The 20,389-nt window shown below is 38.5% G+C and overlaps 2 protein-coding genes across 3 annotated transcripts; one reads left to right on the forward strand and one right to left on the reverse strand.

Moving 5' to 3' along the window:
* The first annotated feature begins 580 nt into the window (after nucleotides 1–580).
* LOC103719106 (Sas10/Utp3/C1D family) lies at nucleotides 581–9,823 on the forward strand. 2 transcript variants are annotated; one of them, XM_039131855.3, is made up of 8 exons: nucleotides 581–1,570; nucleotides 1,692–1,779; nucleotides 2,290–2,469; nucleotides 2,559–2,747; nucleotides 3,576–3,749; nucleotides 3,837–3,991; nucleotides 5,768–5,894; nucleotides 9,433–9,823. In XM_039131855.3, the coding sequence occupies exons 1-8, from the start codon at nucleotides 1,521–1,523 to the stop codon at nucleotides 9,442–9,444; spliced, it is 975 nt and encodes a 324-aa protein (XP_038987783.3). In that variant the 5' UTR covers nucleotides 581–1,520; the 3' UTR covers nucleotides 9,445–9,823. The 2 variants fall into 2 exon arrangements, with proteins under 2 accessions (XP_038987783.3, XP_038987782.3); XM_039131854.3 differs by lacking the exon at nucleotides 9,433–9,823 and adding an exon at nucleotides 8,884–9,021 and having other exon boundaries at nucleotides 582–1,570.
* Nucleotides 9,824–15,881: 6,058 nt separating this feature from the next.
* LOC103719105 (protein S40-6-like) lies at nucleotides 15,882–16,919 on the reverse strand. The gene has a single exon (XM_088704381.2). The coding sequence runs from the start codon at nucleotides 16,781–16,783 to the stop codon at nucleotides 16,196–16,198; it is 588 nt and encodes a 195-aa protein (XP_088560507.2). The 5' UTR covers nucleotides 16,784–16,919; the 3' UTR covers nucleotides 15,882–16,195.
* Between the last annotated feature and the right edge of the window lie 3,470 nt (nucleotides 16,920–20,389).

The following is a 20,389-nucleotide window of genomic DNA, read 5'->3' on the forward strand; positions in this document are numbered from 1 at the left end:
AGTTTTATGTTATTGGCATAAACTTCGCAATGAGGAGAAATGTTGAAATTTATTGTTCAGTTTTGATCCTATTAGGATTCTTGTTTGTTTAGTTGATTATTAATTTTAAAAATTTTAAGATTCTATTCTTGGTTTTATTCTATATAGTTATATTTTTTACAATAATTATCTATTTTAATAAGCGCTGGTTTTTGAATTTAAATACGAATCAAATATTTTATTCATTAATGCTATGTTTAAAGCGACTATTGGTCTTTTAGTATGGCATGAAAAAAAAACTTGATTTTTAAATTTAATCAGAAATTAAATATTTTATTTATTAATAATTTGATTAGGAAATATCGCATTTATTGGTACTTTATTTAAAAAATGGTTTGTGTTTTAGGACGATAATTGATTTTCTATTTAAAGAAACTGTTGGTCTTTTAGTATGACGTGACAAAAGAGAGTGAGCCTTAATGAGAAGTGGGACAGTTTTTGGGTGACTTAATTTTTTAATTAAATATATATTTTTTATTTTTTTATTTCTTATTTTTTTTGTGGTTGTTTTAAATTTTGGGTTGGCGCAACCGATCTATTCCGCGTAGCGTGGTGTCCTACGCACTCCACTTCCGCCGTCGGCTCCTCTCCTTCTCCCTGCTGGCCGAGGCCGTCGCCGCCTCTCTACCCGCGCCGCTGCCAACCCCCGACCTCCGCCGCTGCTCGCCGAGGCCGTCATCTTCCACGTCAAGGCTTCCGCCGTAAACATCCATACGGACCTCTCCCGCGTCCTTCACGCCTTCCGCCCCTTCTCCCCCTTCCGCTCCTCGTCATCCTCTCCCGCGAGGACTCCCACCTCCTCTACCTGGCCTCCCTCGCCACTGCTCGCCGCTCCTTCGTCCCCATCGCCTCCGGTCGTCAGCTCCTCCTTCCACCTACGTCGTCCGCGCCCGCCTCGGCTCCCATCCCCAGCCTCTCCTCCTCGCCGTCGACACCAGAAGCGACGTCGCCTGGTTCCCCTGCTTCGGCCCGCCCCCCCGCCCTTTGATACCTCTCCGTCCTCGGCGGTTACCGTGCTCGCACGTCCCCAACCGCACCTACCCCGCCGGCACGGCCGCCTGCGGCTTCAACCTCACCTACCGCTCCTCCTCCTTCGTCGCCGGACTTGTCCAGGATTCCCTCTCCCTCGCCGCCGACGTCGTCCCCGGCTACACCTTCGGCTGCCTCCATAAGGCCGCCGACCCTTCCGTACCCGCGCTGGCCGCGTCTCCGCTTTATTAGTTTCCTTTTTTTTCCTCCCGCTAAGCTGAGGTGGAACGCCCTGTCGACTAAGGCGGGCTGCTATAGGACCGGTCTACAGACGAGCTGGTAGGCCGGGTCCAGGGAATAATTTTTCCCAACCCAAGCATCCGAATCGGAACTCAACCGGTTCACATCACGCCTCTCCGGGTCTTTTTCAAGTATTCGCCGGGTAATACCGCCTTTACCCTAAAGGGCGCCGATTAGGGCAGCGGCCGGCGGGGGCAGCGAGAGTATTAGCTATGGATGGCCATGACGTTCCGAACGCTGGTGGCGATGAAATCCTAATCAGGTGAAGTTCCATCAAGTTCGGAATCTTTCTTTCAATTTCTTGATCGTCTAATCGGGATGTCTGTCTTAAATCCGGTCGAAGCCTAATAATTTTCGGATTTTAATTGAACTAATGGATCCAGGGAAGCTCCTCAGCTTGTTAAGGTGCTGAAAGAGATGAAGGATGGATTGGATGCCGTTAGGAGCAAATTAGAAACCCTAACCCAGAAGGTATTCCCTAAACTCATTCTCTCCATCTTTCTTCTTCGGTTTTTTTCAGCGAAAGGAAATTCTTGGTAAGTTTTATACTTTGGTGCTTTTTTTTTATTATTTTAATCTGGTTTATTCGAATATTTCTTAAACAATTTGCAAGGATTAGTGATACAGAAATCTAGTGTTATTCTCTCCTTCTTGTGTTTTTTGCTAGCAAAAGAAACTGCTGGTGAATTTTGTGTTTTCATCTTTATTCATTTTCTCAGGTTCTTTCCCGAGTTTTTGAAAGAAAATTGTAAGGTTACTGATAGAGAAAACTGTAATGTTATTGTAGCATACTTAGAAAAGCATCAGATAGTATTGCTATATCAAAACCAAAGACGACATAATTTTTTTTAATAATATTTTGTATTTTCCTGCACCAAATTTTTCTTTGGTTTTGGTTGATTTTTTTTTTTTTGAACTTTGCTAAGTTCTGGGTGATTTTCCAATAAACAAATAGTTTTGTCTACAACGGTTGCTCATCAGGTGAGGCAAAAGCAATTCCCAACAGCAGATGGGATGAGCTACCTAGAGGCAAAGCATCTTTTGCTTCTGAGCTACTGCCAGTCCATTGTCTACTATTTGCTTCGCAAGGCAAAAGGGTTGTCAATTGAGGGCCATCCTGTTGTTCGGAGCCTTGTGGAGATCAGATTGTTTCTCGAAAAGGTCTGTCTTTTTTCCCATTTTCTTGATTTATGCTTGCTTTTGAAATTATTCCTGATCATCTCATATCCTTCAAAATAATTATATTATAGATTCGTCCAATAGATAAGAAGCTGGAGTACCAAGTTCAAAAGCTCACCCGGGCTGCTGGGAATGTTGCATCTGAGAAGACAGTGAGCGTCGATGTGAATGAGAAAGATGAGAGACAAAAGGAGGAGGACCCATTAAAGTACCGCCCAAATCCTGACATGCTTGTTAGCAAGTCAACACAGGATGCCCAGGTGAGCACAACTGTATTCAATTTTTTTTTATCTCCAAATTTTGTTTTGGTTCATTTTGTGGTGGCCTGGTTTGTTGTTTGGGCTCCAGTTCTCACATATGGTCAATCTTATTTCGTTCTGTGCCTGCTGGAGTTGATTTTTTTTGGATGTCATAGCAGTTCATTGCCATGTTTGCACCATCTTTTTTATCATCTCCTCACGATGGTTAGACTTAAAATCTTGAGACATTTCTAGATGTATTACCATGCTGGCACACCAGGCAATCAGATTTTTGATTGTAAAAGTAATCAGCATAGTTGATGTTGTCTGTTGGAAGAGAGTCTGGAAAGGGGAGAAATTAGAGAGATTGATAAGGTTGGAAATCTTATAATTGCTAATAGGTCCAGATGCTTTAAATTGCCTGGCTATGATCGGATGCTTTGGTTAAACTCTTTGTTTTAATTGGTTTTAATTTTCCTTTTTTATATTTTTTCTGGTTAAAGTTTCCTCTACTTTGCCTGAATGCTGCTAGCTTTGCTGTTTTATGTTATTCAAGTCAACTTTATTAATCTTTTAGATTTTTATAGATGCTTGCAAGAGTATGTTTCGATATGGTGCCTTCAGCTGTTTACAATCAAATATATTCTTTTCCTTTATTTCTTAATTATTGAACAACTTAATTGAAATATGATCCACCAGACATGATGGCAAAACATTCTAAGTCGTAAGAGATCTTAGCCCTTCAGGTTTGGGGTTGAATCTTTGTCATATCATTGAGGAAGCTGAACCTATATATGTTTGTTCTATAGAGAGGATAGATTCCTGAGATTGTGTAATGCTGCCCTTTAGGATAATGGAGGCGTTTACCGTCCCCCAAGGTTTGCTCCTACAAGCATGGATGAGGATAAGATAACAAAACAGGAGAAGCAGGCTTTGAGACGGGAAAAAGAATTGTTGCGACAGGCAAAACAAAGTTCTTATGTTAAAGAGCTGATGGATAACTTTGAAGATAGACCAGAAGAGGTAAATTTTTGGTTACCATTCATATCGATAATCTGACTAAGTGCTGGTCTTATCAACTTTCTGATCTGTGCTGCAAATTGTCTGCAGGTGAAAGAAATTGTAGGAGCTGAAAGCAGAGAGCTTACAAGGTACATAGCGAAGCGAGAGGAGCGTGCCAGGCAGGAAGAAGAGCTTTTTATTCGTGCGCCAGTTGCAAAGGTGGACAAAAGAATAGAGAAGCACATGAAGAAGTCAAGAAATGGGTATGTACTATTGTTGTGATCTCCTTGAAAGAAAATATGGGAGTTTGTATATTTTATGAAGTAACCTGGTAATATTCTTGTTAGATGTTATATTAGAAATTCTGTCTACTCTTAAAGAGGAGTCCCTATTGTCGACTTTTGCAACGGAATATATTTAGTACAAATCTGGAGAGAAAGTAATGCAGCAGCTATAACTTAATTGTGGGCAGTGGGAAATAGTAGCAGAAGGCACGTTATCATACATGTTGTTTAGGAAACAGAAATGTCTTGCAAAACATAAAAAAGAAAATGTTAAAGGAAGTGAGAACCTACCAAAGGACAATGACTTGATGAACTGTTTCAAATTTTTAAAAGTCAATTCCCCTTCAACCTAGCACAAGAAATCATTAAACTATGTGGCTCGGTGTCCCAATTTTTCAATTCCAAAAGTAACTCTAATTAGATTTCTTGATTAAATGTTTAAAATATTCTTATGGTAACCCTATTCAGGTTTTTTGTCTTAAAAGGCATAAAATATGCTAGACTTTCATAGAAGAGATTCTGGCCTTTTTGGAATTCGGGAATAAGGAAAGGTGCAAAGACAGCACGTAGAAATAGGCGAGAGGAAATTTGATTTAGCGAGAAAGAAAGGATTCAAAATCTTTTATAAAAGATATCTTGGTACATTTGGTCTTTAAGAACTTTCAAGGGAAGAAAGAATTATTTTCAGATCTTTTTAGAATCTAGACTTTAGTTAGATTATCTCAAATCTAAAATCCTTAGCATGCACGTGCAGCTGCACATGCATTATAACTAGTGGCAATAAATATGATAACAGGATAAAGAAAAGGAATAATATAATAATTATCAATATATGCTTAACCCAGAAATGGGAGATGGATGGGTAGTCACAGCAACAGGAAAAAAAAATTTACATTACTCTTTTCAGTTTCAACATTGGAAGATGATGTGGTTTTTCATTTCTTTACCCTTTTCTGTTTGTCTATTTCCTATTGGGTAGATGACTCCTCTATGTAAAATGCGAAAGCCCCAAATCCAGCTTACTTGCTGGGCCTTTGTGCCAATGCTAAAAATTTTGATTGCAAGGAGAAACTTTTTAGACTATTTATGGACCAATAGGGCCCACAATTATAATACTTCTCTCTTGAACAAAGCATGTGCATTGTATGTGGAGAGTAATAGTGAATTAATGATGAAAAGAGGAAGGGAAAGAATCAAAACGTTATAATATTTTGACCGTCTTGTTCTTTTTATGTTCTTAATTGTTGGTTCAAGAAATAATAGAAAATTGGAAGAGAAGCTAGACTGAATTGCTCATTCCACTACTTACACAAAATGGAAGTGCTTTCAAAAGTAAAGTTCATACTGCTCCTTTGTAGGAATATACCTTCAGCGTGCTTGTCATTGTTTTTCTCATTTTCTGTTAAACTTCCTCTGCAAGCTGAGGAAGATAAATACTAGGAGCTTGGAAAGTAATTCATAACCTTGCACTGAACTGTCCAATCAATTACAAAGGGTTGCAATGAATTTCAGATGATCCAGGTCAATCCATATTTCTTTGTAAACTTCTTGTTATGTTCCTCATAGTAAAGTTTTGTTTAACTACTCAGAGAGCACAACCATAACATGGGCTAGACATCTGCTCAATATAATGTCTTATTTTTTTCTCCTTTGGTCATCATCATGAATAGACTATGGTTCCACAATTTGACCATTTCGATTTCTGTATGCATAACTTGAGATTTATGTAGTGTTGTATTTATGGTTCTGTAACAGATTGCTGGGCTTGGCCGATGGATTCTACGATGAAATCAGAACATTACATCTAGAAGAGAAGGAAGACGACAATAGTACTAGCTACATAAATGCTAGTAGGGGAAGGAAAAAAAATAATAAGCGCAAGGTATATTGAGTTCGAGATAAAAAATTATATGTTAAATCCCTGTTCTTTTCCTAAGCTTGCATGTTATTACGTTTTATTCTTTTGTGTTGCTCTAGGTTACTGCAACATACTGCACTATAATTCACTTCAACAATTCCAAACAAGCTGATCAGTGATTCTATTTTACTTGTAATGGTGTATATGCTCTTTTGTTTTTCTCAATTCTGTGTTACTACATTTATGCAAGAAACAGTTATCATCATTTTATGGATTGTGCATTGATGAATGCCTGCTAATTAATAATGATTTCTTCATCAAGTGATTCTTGAACATGTCAACAATTTTATACAAGTGAAGGAGGATCGAAACAAACAATATGGTAATTTTCAACGACATATAAACTTGGATAAAAGATAATTTCAAAATTTTAACCTGGAAAATAAGTTAGGGCGTTTTATATTCATAATGTTCCTGCTTTTTCCCAAAATAAGAGAAGATCTAATAATTGAATAGCTGAATTGACTGCTAGCTGTTGCCTCTGCAATGGACTTGGTACAAGTGAAAGTCTTCAGTCTAACTACTTGCTTTATATTTTTAATCTTTATAATATTTCAAAAAGTTACATTTTAATATTCCTTGAGGCATTTAAGGTGAACGCGAAGGATTAAGAGCACTTCCAGGATTTGATTTAAATTGTAAAATTTATATTATCCTACGAAATATTGTATATGTTGTAGCAAATACCATAGTTAGCTCATTGTTGAGCTTCCTTAAACATCTTTCTCATTGGGTGCTAAAACTTGGGCTTTAGATTTTAATGAGATAGTTTGTCTTGCTTGTTTGATGCTTAAATGTAATCTAATTGTTATTTTAATACAAATCTAATTTTCCTTGGGTCGTGTGACTGACTTGTGAGGAACAAGGAATGAAGGGTCTTGGCTAAAAGATGAACTAGCTTCTCTCTCTCTCTCTCTCTCTCTCTCTCTCTCTCTCTCTTTTAATTATTTTAATATAGAACTAGACCAATATTCGAAATAACAACCATTATAATAGTTTAGGCCCCCTCATTTACATTATTATATTTAATTACGGGGAAAAGATGATGGCTGCTATAACATGTTAATTTTCATTATAACGGTCCATTATAATACAAATAATTATTATTATTTTTCATTTGTCCTGTTTCTCGCAATAAAATACCCTTTGTCAAAATTCAAACTTCTTTTTTATTAATTTTCCCTCTAAAAGAGATTGTAGTGTCTGAAAAATAGAGTTTCTTCATCAAGTGAGACATGGTTGGAAAACTAATACCTTTATTTTTTTGATTTTGCCTTTTGTTCCAATCAGTATGCTGTTATCAAAGGCTGTTCTAGAGATGATTATTTTAATACTAAAAAATTGAGAAAGCACTTTTTGAAGCAAAAAACGACCGTTATAACCATTATATCGGATGATAACAGTCTTGGTCAGAGTCTGTAAATAATGAAATAGATCCATTATGGAAACCTTGCTCAAGACTTCACAATCAAAAGTAGGCACTGCAAACATCGATGTCATGTTTGCTTGTGCCATGTTGTAGTGATAATATAACTTGACGATGAAACAAAGAGTTTTTTTCTGAAAAGAGAATAAGCCAACTGGAATAAGTTGTTCTTACAGGGAAGTAAAGCAGCCCTGCTACTCTTGTGCCATGTTGAACTGCTGTTATTATTTAACGGGGAGACAGAAAGATTTTTTTTTTAATGAAGAATAAACCAGCTGCAATAAGAGTAGTTCTTACAAGGAAATGAAGCTGTCTCATTACCTTCTATTTATCCTTCCTTTTAACTTAAAGCTTTGCTCCACTCTGGTTTCCGCACCTCTTTCTTAATCTAGATGTTAGGCTCACGTAGCCAGCCAAGGTCTCCACCTGATGTGCAGCACAGTGGTATCCATCCTCTTGTTTTTAGCCTTAACACTTCTCAGGCTGAATAAGGCATTTTGTCAGATGTGTGCTAACTCACTCATTGCTTACATTCTTACCATGGGATTTGAGATTATTTCTCCATACAAATATCCTTGTTTGTATCTCACTCCTTTTTAGGATTTATGCATCATATCATGAATCAATCCAAAAATAACAGCATCAGTTAAGAATGACCAATATCAATTGCAGTAGTGTTGTAAACTATATGACAAGGCACATAAATTAAAAATCCGCTTTATAGTTCTTGATCTCATGATCGTAAAATATTGGTAGATTTAAATTCACTGGGTTATAATTTATATATTTTGGTGGTCTCTAACCTGTGCATCCATCAATGCAAAAATGAACAGTATTGGTTTGTAGTAACCTATGCACCAATCGATACAAAAATGAACGGTAGCAATTGCAGGAGTGTTGTAAATATATGATAGGGCACATAAATTGAAAATCCACTTTATAAATCATGATCTCATGATCTAAACGTATTAAATTATAGGTAAATTTAAATTCACTATGTTATGATGATTAGATCATGGTAAAACATATTATTTTGGTATTGATGATTAGGTTACTGCAAAAACAGGTGAATTTTGGTTTTTAAGCTTTTTTTTTTTTTTAAATGCAGATCATGTTCAATGGTTTGGATCTTGAATTTGGATACTATATCATTGATTTTCAAGGCAAGATGACCATATTAGCTATCCTCTTAAGAGGATATTAGCATCACTCGAGTAGGTGCTCTTGGGAGGATAGCTGTGATGGTCCTCTCATCGCCATCCAAATTGAAGATTCAAACCATTGGACATAATCTATACTGCAAAAAACACCCAGAAATCAAAATTCATATATTTGAAAGTATATGTTACACCTATTTAAGCAAGTATATATATATATATGTGTGTCTTTATGTATATATACATGAATATATGTAGTTTATATATACTTGCGTATATACATATGTCTATGCACATGAATATATGCAATTTATATATCTTGCATATATACATTTGCAAATACTTGGTACATGTTGATGTTCATGTGCAGGTACATGTACATCACTATTGATCCCTGGGTCTTGATAGAGAAAAAAAGTTGGTGTGTCTGGCCATCTATCTCTGGGAAGAGAGAGAGAGAGAGAGAGAGAGAGAGATGTACCAACTCTTGTTTATTTTCCCCCTTGTTTTTTTTTTCTTCCCCGTCTCTTTCACCTCTTTTTTCTGGTTAGTTTCTTTCTTTATGTCTTTGATGAGCAAAAGCAACTTTCTTCTTCCGTATGTGGCTACTACCGTTTTGATTTTGAAAAAGTCATATGCATAGCACGTGACAAACGCTGATAAGCAAGGGTCACTTGGGCATCTTGAGGCTTGTTTATTTTTATTGAAATACTGTACCAATTGCATAAGCAATACTCATGCAAGGAATGCTTGTATGCTTATCTACTTGGTTCATTAATCCTTTTGTTAAGCAAAATGATGAACTGCATATTACCAGCTTCTCTGCTGCTAGTGTTTCTTGTGAATGGTGCGCACAGAGTTTCTATTCCTACACTGACTGTTCACTCATACTCATTGTTGACATCTCTCCCTATCGCAGAGGAAACACTGAGAAGCAATCCCCAGCGGTCATTTCTTACTGCGTGGTGTTTGGCATGCAAGGCCATCAATGGAGCTCAAGATTTTGCTGATGAGAGTTGATTAGAAAGCCCATAAGTATTAGCATCCATGAGTTTGCTTGTCGCACAGGAGAAACAAGAGAAATTCTAGATGATGTAGCTCTATGCTAGATAACCCCTGCTGTTTCCTCGAGGCTAATCTGTTTAATTTAATTTTGCAAACCTGGGTATGTATAATCAAATTAGATGGTTTGTTTGCCTTTCAGCTTTATATTGTCGGGATTTTAGTGTGTTAGTCCTCTGAAACCAAGGACTTTAAGGTCTTATTAATGCATCTCCTGAAGAAGCTTCTTTTGAGGATTATTGATTTCAGAGACTGATTCTATTGAAGTGTTTTGCCTTGTCATTTAGGTTATGGCGGAGTTCCTAAATTGTGGCATTTAGCTTTCCTGAAATCACCATTACGAAGTAGATCATGGTACATCCAAATGTTCTATGACAGTGAAGTTTATCCAAGTATGTATGTGTGTGTGTGTATAAACACACACATACATACTTGTATGCATACATATACATATACATACATATACATACATATATATATATATACACACACACACGCACATGCATATGCATATACATGCACATGGGCACGCGTGTACATACATATATACATATATACAGATACATATACATATATATATATATATATATATATATATATATATATATATATACATATATAAATATATACATATATACATATATATATACATATATACATATATATATACATATATACATATATATATATACATATATACATATATATATATATATATATATATACATACATACATACATATATACAGATACAGATATACACATATACATATACACAGATACAGATACAGATATACACACATACATATACACACATACATATACACATACACATATACACATACATATATACACATATACATACATACATATACACATATACATACATACATATACACATATACATACATATATACACATATACCTACATATATACACATATACCTACATACATACGTATATATATATATACACATATATACACATATATATACACATATATACACATACGTATACGTATGTATACATATACGTAGACGTATGTATACACACGTATATATACGTATATATAGACGTATATATACGTATACACGTATATATACACACGTATATATACACGTATGTACACATATGTATACATATATATACGTATATATACACATATGTGTATATATATACGTATATGTACACATATGTATTCGTATATATACGTATATGTACACATATGTATACGTATATATACGTATATGTACACATATGTATACGTATATATACGTATATGTAGACATATGTATACGTATATATACACATATGTATACATATATATACGTATATATACACATATGTATACATATATATATATAGACACACGCACGCACACACAATATGGTGAGTATCACTGCATTGTGACATGCTGCTTGATATGTAGGGTTGAAGTGGATTCATTTTTTTATCTGAATTTATCGAGTATAGCTACAAATTTTAGCATTTGATATTCAATGAAAAATGGATATGAATATGAATAGGTAATTATTAGATCCATATCCAATATCTAAATATGGTATTTGGAGTCCTATTTTATCTTATATTGTACTCATGAATTTTTTATTTATCTGATATACATTTGTAACCATCTACAACAAATATATATAAGAATTTTTATGGCCAATTAATAGCCAAGTCTGTACCTGTATTTGTGAAATATAAATGGGTACGGATGACTAATCCATATTAGATCCCTATTGATGTCACATCAGTTTTATTTTTAATAAAAAATCAACCATAACCTTGTAAATTAATAAAAAAAGTATGTGTTGGGGTGGTAATTGAATAAGCTATTCAATCATCATAGCTAAAGATAGGTTTAGGTTTAAAACTTTGAATAAGTTCAATTTTTTAATTTTTTTTTGGCTAGGGGGTTAGTTCAGGTTAAAAGATTAAAGAATAATTCCCTGAGATGGTGATGACTGCACCGTGTTTGAACAATTTATATACAATTTTTGGAAATTCTTCCGGCGGCCGTGCACATGATAATTGCATTAGAAAACGGTAACGTGCATGATCCGAAAACTTGGTGCTGTCTCCATCATTTTCTTTCCAGATAAGAATTATAGTACGTATTGAGGCGCCATATTACAATGCCTTCGATTATTTTATGGAAAATTAAGAGGGTAGAAATTGGCATGAATGTATTATCATATTCGAGGCTAGTACATCGTATTTATATTAATATCGTTATGAATAGAATAGTTTAGCCTATGAGGAAAAATCAGATTATGTTTGCTATTTTTGATTTGTTATTTTCAATGAATGGCCATTACAATAAAACGATGTTCAAGTTGCGTAGCATATTTATAGTCCACATACAAGTTATATTATAAGTTATATAAGATCATGGTTTCTCTTGATCACATGTTTTTCAATGGTGAAGGACTGGGTCCCGTTTAGGCTATGACTAAGCTATGAGCACGTCTTTGTAATAGCTAGGTAACTTATTGCATTTGGTGTTGATTGGTGTGAAGCAGTAGCCTCCTGCCCTTGGAGTTAAATCCACACCAACTCGAGCGATCAGAACCCGTCATATCGACGACGTAACGTTACTGTGCCTTTGCGCCATTCTCGAGCCTTGGGCATCATCCATTTATTTGGCACAATCTTAACTGTAACTATCAAAGAGTCAAGCCTTATATCTCAATTTTTCATAATCAATTTTATCCAATAAATCTGCTAAAATCTGCTTTGGATTCACCCCAAGCAAAAAAACGTACCTGAACCATCAACCATTAAATTTTTGAAAGAAATATTTTGATCTTTTGTTGTTATAAAAAAAACACTCTTATATCAACACATAGCATTGGCACTTTATAATGCAACCCCATCATGTATTATGCCAGCCATAAAATTGCACCAATCCTATCTTAACACATGTGACAGCGCATTATTTGATACTTTGATTGAGCCCCATAGCCTTGCTTGTACGAGGATCCGTGCGGATGTGTGTTTAGTCCCACATCAGTTATTCGTCGAAAAGATTTTGGGTACTTATACAGATTAAGAAATCCAAAAAATATCTTTCGACTAGCATTTTTAGATAAAGTTAAGTTGTTACGACCTATACTGTAGTACACCACAAAATGAGGGCAAACAATTCTAAGACAAAGGTTAATAAGACATCACAATGTTGGAATGGGGAAAAATATTGAGTTTTTTTTTTTTTTTTTTTTTTTTTTTTGGTGGGTACAAATTTTGAGTTTAGAATAGACGACGAGAATCAAAATTTGAAGGGAAGGCAAATCATTTGAGGACTTCAAATCCATTTGTCATATTCCAATGGCCCCACGTTGTATCTCATAATCTTTTGGAAAGAAGGCAGTAAAGCCTCCAAGGAACCAATCCCATGTTGGCAACGAAGTAGCAAATAAGCACGTCCTTCACTATCTACCATGTTAGCATGAAGGGTTTTTTGCTGGACTACAGTGGTAGGGGAAGATAATATTGTCTGCCACTGTCATTTTCTATCAAGCTAACCTCTTGGCAACTGAGTGGAAACTGAGAGGCTTTTTCAATGATTGCCTTCAATTGAAATATTTCTGAAGACGAAACCTAGTGGATCGTACTTTTTGTGGGGCACTTGTTAGTTAAGCCTTTATTTTGGTGTATATGATCTTTCATTTGAGGTTGGGTCGCTGTATATAATGTTTCTAAGCCTTTAACCATTTTTGCTTCGAATGGAGAATGATTTGTGTGTTGATCCAAGAATTAGCATAACAAGATGAACTCGCAACATTTCTATCACTCGTGGATTCGATAAATCACATATATCCAATTTATAATTGAATCAGCTAGAAATAGATTACGCGTCACTTCAGCAGATAATTACCGCAGATGTCGCGACTAAGGATATTCTACACCATCCCAATTACACCTAGAAAAGTGATAAGATTGCTTGAAAAAGAAATCTTGCACTAAGAAACAAGTAGATGGCAACATTATTTAGGTTAGATGACTTCAACCACTCCCATGATTAATGTGACGTTTTCTTTCTTGCCGGCAGCATCCGTCCTATTTCTTGGCTTTCAGCTGAAGTGGTGATACTTTGAGATACCATTAGTACCATTCTCTCTAGAGAAAGATTGTAGGAAGCATTAGCAAACCATCCAAAATTTGTGGACATGTTTTATCGGTGTCTAGCCTTTAATAATGCTTAACATCAAAGGGAGAGAATCATATCATTACGATGTCTCGATTGCTTTATATTTAGTAGCTGATAGCATAATGATCATAGAAAAAAGTCAGGATGCAATGCCTTGGCAGATAAATATACCAATTGTGCAAACACCATGTGTCTAGAGTTAATGGTTGTTTGATCCCAGGGTGAGCATATTAATGGTTATGACTAGTGCCTTGAGGTTCTGATAAGAGGATTAGCTAGAATTTTCTTTTTGATTTCTTTCTCTTTTGAAACATGGTGAAAATACCATGGTTCTGGTTTGAACTTAGGATTCTTCCATCAGGATGCCAATTAGCTGACCTAAGTCATGCTGGCTAGGTTAGTAATTGTCGGGTTGTAATAATTGTTATCATGATGGAAGTAAACTTGGGAAGACAAGAGTTCAATTGTTAGATAAGATTCTCTTGGCATCTAGCAACTGATGGTCCCAAATCAAAGTGAGCTCCTATATTTTGCAAATATCATTTAAATCAATATTCTTTTGTGTTCAACTTTACTGGTTTGATTTAAGACAAACAAACAAAAGATCTGTGCAAGCTTAGGCGCATAAATAATGACCGAGAAAGAGATTGGTGGGAGTGCCCTCTACTGCTATTCTCAAGCCCTTCAACATTGATGAAGGCAAAAATATGATCATAGGACATTCGATAAAAACTACTAAAAGATTGTAGCAATAAGCTAGCTGACACACTCCTCTTTTGCCTAGTTTCTATCAAAACTATTCCAAGTTAGGAGTGTCAATAATGGATTGCACTTCCTTTTGTCCTGTTTTGATCTTGGCATAAAATGTCTACACCACTTTGAAGCCAAAATGGTCAAAACTATAAATCTCTATTGCTTAGGCTTGTTTTTGTCTGCTTGAAGTGAAGTGCATTAGTTTTTACTTCTATACAAGCAGAAGAATGCATCATTGACTGATGGGTTGCATCTTCTTCTGTCTTGCACCTTCTTCTTCTTCTTCTTCTTCTTTCGATGAACATAGTGATTTGTCTTTATGTTGAAGCTTTGCTAGGGTTTTTCCCTCTTTCTTGCATATGGAGTTCTGGTTTTAGTTTGACTAAATCATGAAACTTTATGTAACCCTTTGTTATACATCACTGTGTTGAGACGATTTTACTTAAATTACATCGTTAATGCAATCAATGACGCAAGCTGAATTTGTTAAGTAATATCTGAGTTAAACTTACTATGGTAAGTTTCTTCAAGCTAATCATGCCACTGATGCTTAGATGACTCATTTTGCCTCTCTGGCCAGTCCTTTTGGACATCAAGTCTTCCTGTGAGAAGAACTTGAAAGCAGCAGCATCTCTTGTCATCATTTTTATTTCCGATCCCGACAAAATTTGCCACATCAAGTTTAGCTCATTTAGGAGAAATTTGTTCATGAAATCAACAGCCTCATATTATATTATTGCGATCTTGTGATGTCGCTGTACTAAACGCATGAGCACTTATTCTTATATATATATATTAACCATATGCTTAGTTTGCATCCAACTAGAATATGCACAATAAAGGCAGCTTACTTGACTTTGAAGAAAAAGATGATTCTGTTCCCCAACACAGCCCCACAAGAATCCCATTTTTTTCCAAAAAGAAGTCGTCAACCATGGGACCAAGAGAAAACAAGTAAAAAGAAAAGGAAAAGAGATCTATCTAGATACCTTGCACCACAGAGATCCATTTGCCAAGTGCATGAATGATGAGGAATGGGAGGAGGTAAACTTCCGAGAAATATCCCACGCACCATCCCTTACTCCCCTTCCCCATTCTTATTCATCTTATGAAAGCCCACCGGATTTCAACCGCTGGTACCGACCCCCCCATGAGCTTCTCTTGCAAAAAGTGGTCACAGGAATCCCCGTTTTAGTTTCGTAGGCACGCCGCACGCGCGACCCAGCGTTCCTGCCTCATGTAGGACCCAACGTTCCTCTCGCCTAAAATAACAATAGCCTCTGCTTAGATACTAGCCTACGACTCTTGACAAGAAGTAATTGTTTAACAATTTTTAACTCTCGGGTACAAGAGAAAGGCACTAAAAATTGCTCCAATTTTACTTGCACGAAGTTGGCAGTGTAAGCTAATGGGAATGTCTATTGATTTCTGCCTTCATAATAATTAAGAAAACTTTATGATGCTGCGTTGGGTTTGAAAAGAAAAGTTTTATTTTAGATACAAGAAAAACGAAGTGTTTTCTCTTTTTTGTTTCATCCAAGGAAGAACACTTGAAGAGGGTGGATAGGCAGGCCCCTAAAGCTCAATGGCTAGAAGGTTTGCTTTCAAAGTCCACAAGGCCTAACCACAGGCTGTACAAATTGAAGGAGAGTTTCTTTTTGGCGAGAGAGAGTTTTGAAGGAATGGGGCATTGATTCCGCTTCGGAGTTCTGTTTTTAGCCGAAGAAGCCGGTCTGGCTCCAGACCGCGTTCCGGACCCGGCTCATGTCCCGGCCCTTGAGCGTCCGGCCCACCCCCTCGAACACCGACGCGGCCACCATCCTCCCCTGCTCCCTCGCCAGGTACTCGTGCGGCGGGACCCGCTCACCGTCATCCCAATCGGCCCCCGCCTCTCCCCCCCCGTGCATCGACTCGACCCGGAGGAACCGAGGCCAGTCCGGCACGTTCACCGGCGCCGAAGCTGCCGGCGGATGGTGGTGGTGGCGGCGGCGGCGTTCGACGTTCCTGTACTGGTGCACCACCTTGGGTCGGGGCTCGTACCCCTCCTCGAAGGCCAGCGAGAGCCCCCCCACATGGCGGCGGTCCTCCCGGGCGAGACACCGCCGGTCGGCCTGGTCTTCGCCCGACCGGTCCGGTCCATGCCGCCTCCCGGCCGCGTCCCCCACGTAGTCCTCGGCCACCGCCGACCAGACATCCTCCTCACGGAGGTCCGGGAGATCGGCGGCGCCGGTCGCGTGACCTTGGCCGCCGTAGGTGTACGTCCCGAGGAGCCGATCCGGGCAGTACTTCCTCCCCTTGGCCATCTCGTCAAGGATCTTTTCAGACCCGGGTCGCCGGCGGACGCGGCATTAGTGGGCGTCGGTCGGACGGGACTCCATACAACGAGTGCTGCGGGAAATCGTCTCCACGGGCTTGGCCCGGTAACGATCGCGAGCTCGGGAGCTAGGCGACTATATTTGTAGCCTTCACGAGCCGCTTTTCATTTCATTTGGGTGTCATTTGGGCCGCATTTCATCTACCCACGTCGGACCGATGAGTAGGACCCGTCGGTGTTGACCTTCCGAGCCCTGACAACTCAAGTGGGTGGGCCCCGCCCAGGCCCCCACCACCTTGGTTCCACGAAGCCCATCCCCCGAGTCTGTAATAGGCCGGCACGTGTCATAAGGGCCCACCATTGGACAGAAAGCGTGCCACGTTGCTTCCGGACGACGAGGCCCATGAGTGCAAAGCTAATTATTTGGGGGGCAGCATTAACCACTTCACATAACCCAATAAAACCTCATGAACCGACGTAACGTCTCCTAACCCAACCTAACCCGTGGGACCATTCTCTTATATGATTTTGCTGCAATTTACTGGGGTTGAGACGCCGAGTGCTTCTTCTGCTATTGGTTGATTTCAGGGACAAGAAGTCTAGGCCATATTGGACGGCTGAGGAGAGAGGAGGCAGAGTCCAGGCCCACTTAGCTTTGTCCAATCCGAACTAAGCAGAGGCCCACAACCATGACACTCCACCCACTCTATCTTTCTACACTCTTGTCCCACCATCTTTGAGGCGCACTCTAAGCTAACAGGTTTTGCTGTGAGATATCTGAAACCATGGAATCCTTCATGAGCCCCTCACTGAGGTGTGTGGTCAGCCATGTAGCATACATAGCTTGTAATTCTTATTAATCCATCTAGCTATGGTTCTTGCAGTTGTCCCCTCCCTCAAATCTTTTCAAGTCATGCTAAAGTGAGACCTCAGCAACTCACATTGGCATGCATAAGCCATGAACTAGACCAGCCTGATTTGAATCATGTTACCAGTTTAAGTGGTTATCGGATGTTATGATGTTGTGAACTATCATTCGGCTGGAAAACAAGACTGAAATCATGACTTGATCGTTGAGCCGTGTTAATGTGGCAGAAATATCAACCAAAATGTGGAAGAAAAAAAAAATCTATGAGGCCAGGGATGATATGGAATAAATTTTTGCATCGAACATATAACTTTTTCTTATAGAAGAATTTTTATATATTTACGTCTTTAGTGTATAGACAATCAAACGAATAGAATAACATCATAATCACTTAACAGTAAAAAAAAAAAAAATGTCAAGAACTGCTATCACAGCAGTCAAAAGCATCCTCTGAAGGTGTTCTCAAGAGCGATCGACATTTCTTTTGGGCACTTTTATGAAAGCAGCAGCATGGTGGAGGTCTCTATAAACTGTTGCAATGGCAGTTTACAAGGTTTCACCGATCGTCTCATTTAAAACCACCACATCGCACGAGGTTTATTTCAACATGTGGGCTGCGGCGGTGAAGAAGAGCACGTCTCTTCCTTTTGGCGCCGTGACTACTTGATATAACCCTACTCTCTCTCTCTCTCTGTCTCGTCATCCCGTCCCGTCCTTCGCCAATTGCCATTAAACGCTAGCTGGGACCCACTGGTCCTGCCGCCACTAACTAGTGCATATATAATTGGACCAGCAGGTAGGGCCCAATCTCCACAGTCTCTGGGATTGGATTCCTGAAGGGGCCCCGCATCCAGCTTACTTCCATTATTAGTGGACCTTTCTGGGGCTCAATCCGGACCCAAACCCAAGACCTAGTACTGGGACCCATCACCTACCAAGAATCTCAGCACGAGGTGGGACCCATGGAAGATGCGAAGGCGGCCAGATCTTGGGGCTGGGTTCTTACCGGCTGCTTGTCCCTAGCTCATAGTTTAATCCCAAAGCTAGCAATTAGGGGCATAGCCTTAAATATATACTTTTTTTTTAAGGTGATGGGAGAAGTATGGAACCAACTTGATTGGGGGATGTGTGATTTTGGTATTAGTATATATTCCATGATAGTGATGGTGGTGTTTTCCATGTGGGGTGCTGCGCTTTTGGAATGGACCCATGGGGGAAGTGGCCATAGTTTAATGAGGGAGGGGCATCAGGGAGTGGGTGTTTCCTGCTTTGTACTGTGATGTTCCTCCCAGTTGGTGGGCCTTGATGTCTCTGTGACTAGGGCATAGGGATTGGGGACCTGGCTCTCTGGGTGAGCTTCCTTGGATGGAGACATATCTGGCAGGAAATGGAGATGATCAGATGATTTTTGTAGCATAGAATACACCAAGTGTGGTGGATTGGAGATTCACCAAGTGTGTACTGATTTTGGCAGGAGCATCTAGGTTTATCAATGGCTTTTGTCTGCCAGTTACATTGATGGTTTTATAATCTAATTAGCAAGAGATTCACATCACATGTTCTTCTTAGGTTCCTGGTAGCATTCCATCAATCTTATTTTACAGAAAGGGAAGCATACATGCGAAATCCTTCAAAAACATTGGTCTAATTAAAATAACTCATAAGTCATACCATATCCATTAGTCTTTATAAATCACAAATTATATGTATATAAAACAATTTTAAAATAATGAGTTTTAATCTTAAAACAACTCCAAATTTATATAAATTAAATCTAAGACTCTTAAGAAGAGAAGAAGAAAACGAAGCAGCAGCAGTAGCAACAGCAATTTTGGAGAAGAAAAATTGATGCACCATAGCATCGGTAGCTGGAAAGTTTTGACGTGATTTAGCTAGTGCATGAAAATTTCTTGTGCTCATTCATTTGTAGCTTGAGCATTGTTATTATACAGCATGACAAAGATGTTTACTCCTTGCATGGTTGGAGGAAGTGACAACTAGTAGGTGAAGTTAGCTATTTAGATCTGTGTTCAATAGTAGTATATTAGAGCTTATAGTTGATGAAAAAATTAATGCACGAGGCTCACTGGGATTTACGTTGGTGCCAGCGTCGCGGAATTTAATTCCGCTGTCGCATTTGGATTTGGAAACGGCCGGGCGCTAAAGGAAGAATTAAATACGTACGCGGCCGAATCTCGGGCCGCATGCATGTTTGAAAAATAAAATGTTCGTTGGGCGTTTTTGGTATTGAGCCAGCGCCCGCGTGTGCACGTTGCAAACGTTCCGCGTGGAGGACGCGGACGTGTCAGCGGAATGCGTGGACGCGTTTGCAAAATTACCATATTGCTCTTGTAAAAACCCCTATATAAACCCCTTGATTTCATCTCTTTTCGAACACGTAAAATTTGAGAAAAATAGTGAAAAAATTCTGAAAAAATTCTTCTTCCTCTTAGCCACTTCCGAATTTTGTTTTTACATTTTCATTCAGTTTATTTAGTTCTTTTTATTCTGCTCTTTGCTGGATCTGCAAGTCCGATCGGATTCGCTTTGACTTCTTTCGAGACGTGCCAAAGAAGAAGTTGTAGGGTCGTCGTATTTCCGAGAAGGATTGCCGGGAGACTCGTACGTGGGGGCAAATACTTCTTTGGAACAGCATCTACGCGCTTCGACCTGTCTTCAATCAGGCTACTTTTTTCTACTTTTATTTTTAATTTAATATTAGTAGAT

The sequence above is a fragment of the Phoenix dactylifera genome, chromosome 9 (assembly GCF_051530095.1).
Source record: "Phoenix dactylifera cultivar Ajwa chromosome 9, Ajwa_hap1_PhDact_Kaust_v1.1, whole genome shotgun sequence".
Classification (NCBI taxonomy): Eukaryota; Viridiplantae; Streptophyta; class Magnoliopsida; order Arecales; family Arecaceae; genus Phoenix; species Phoenix dactylifera.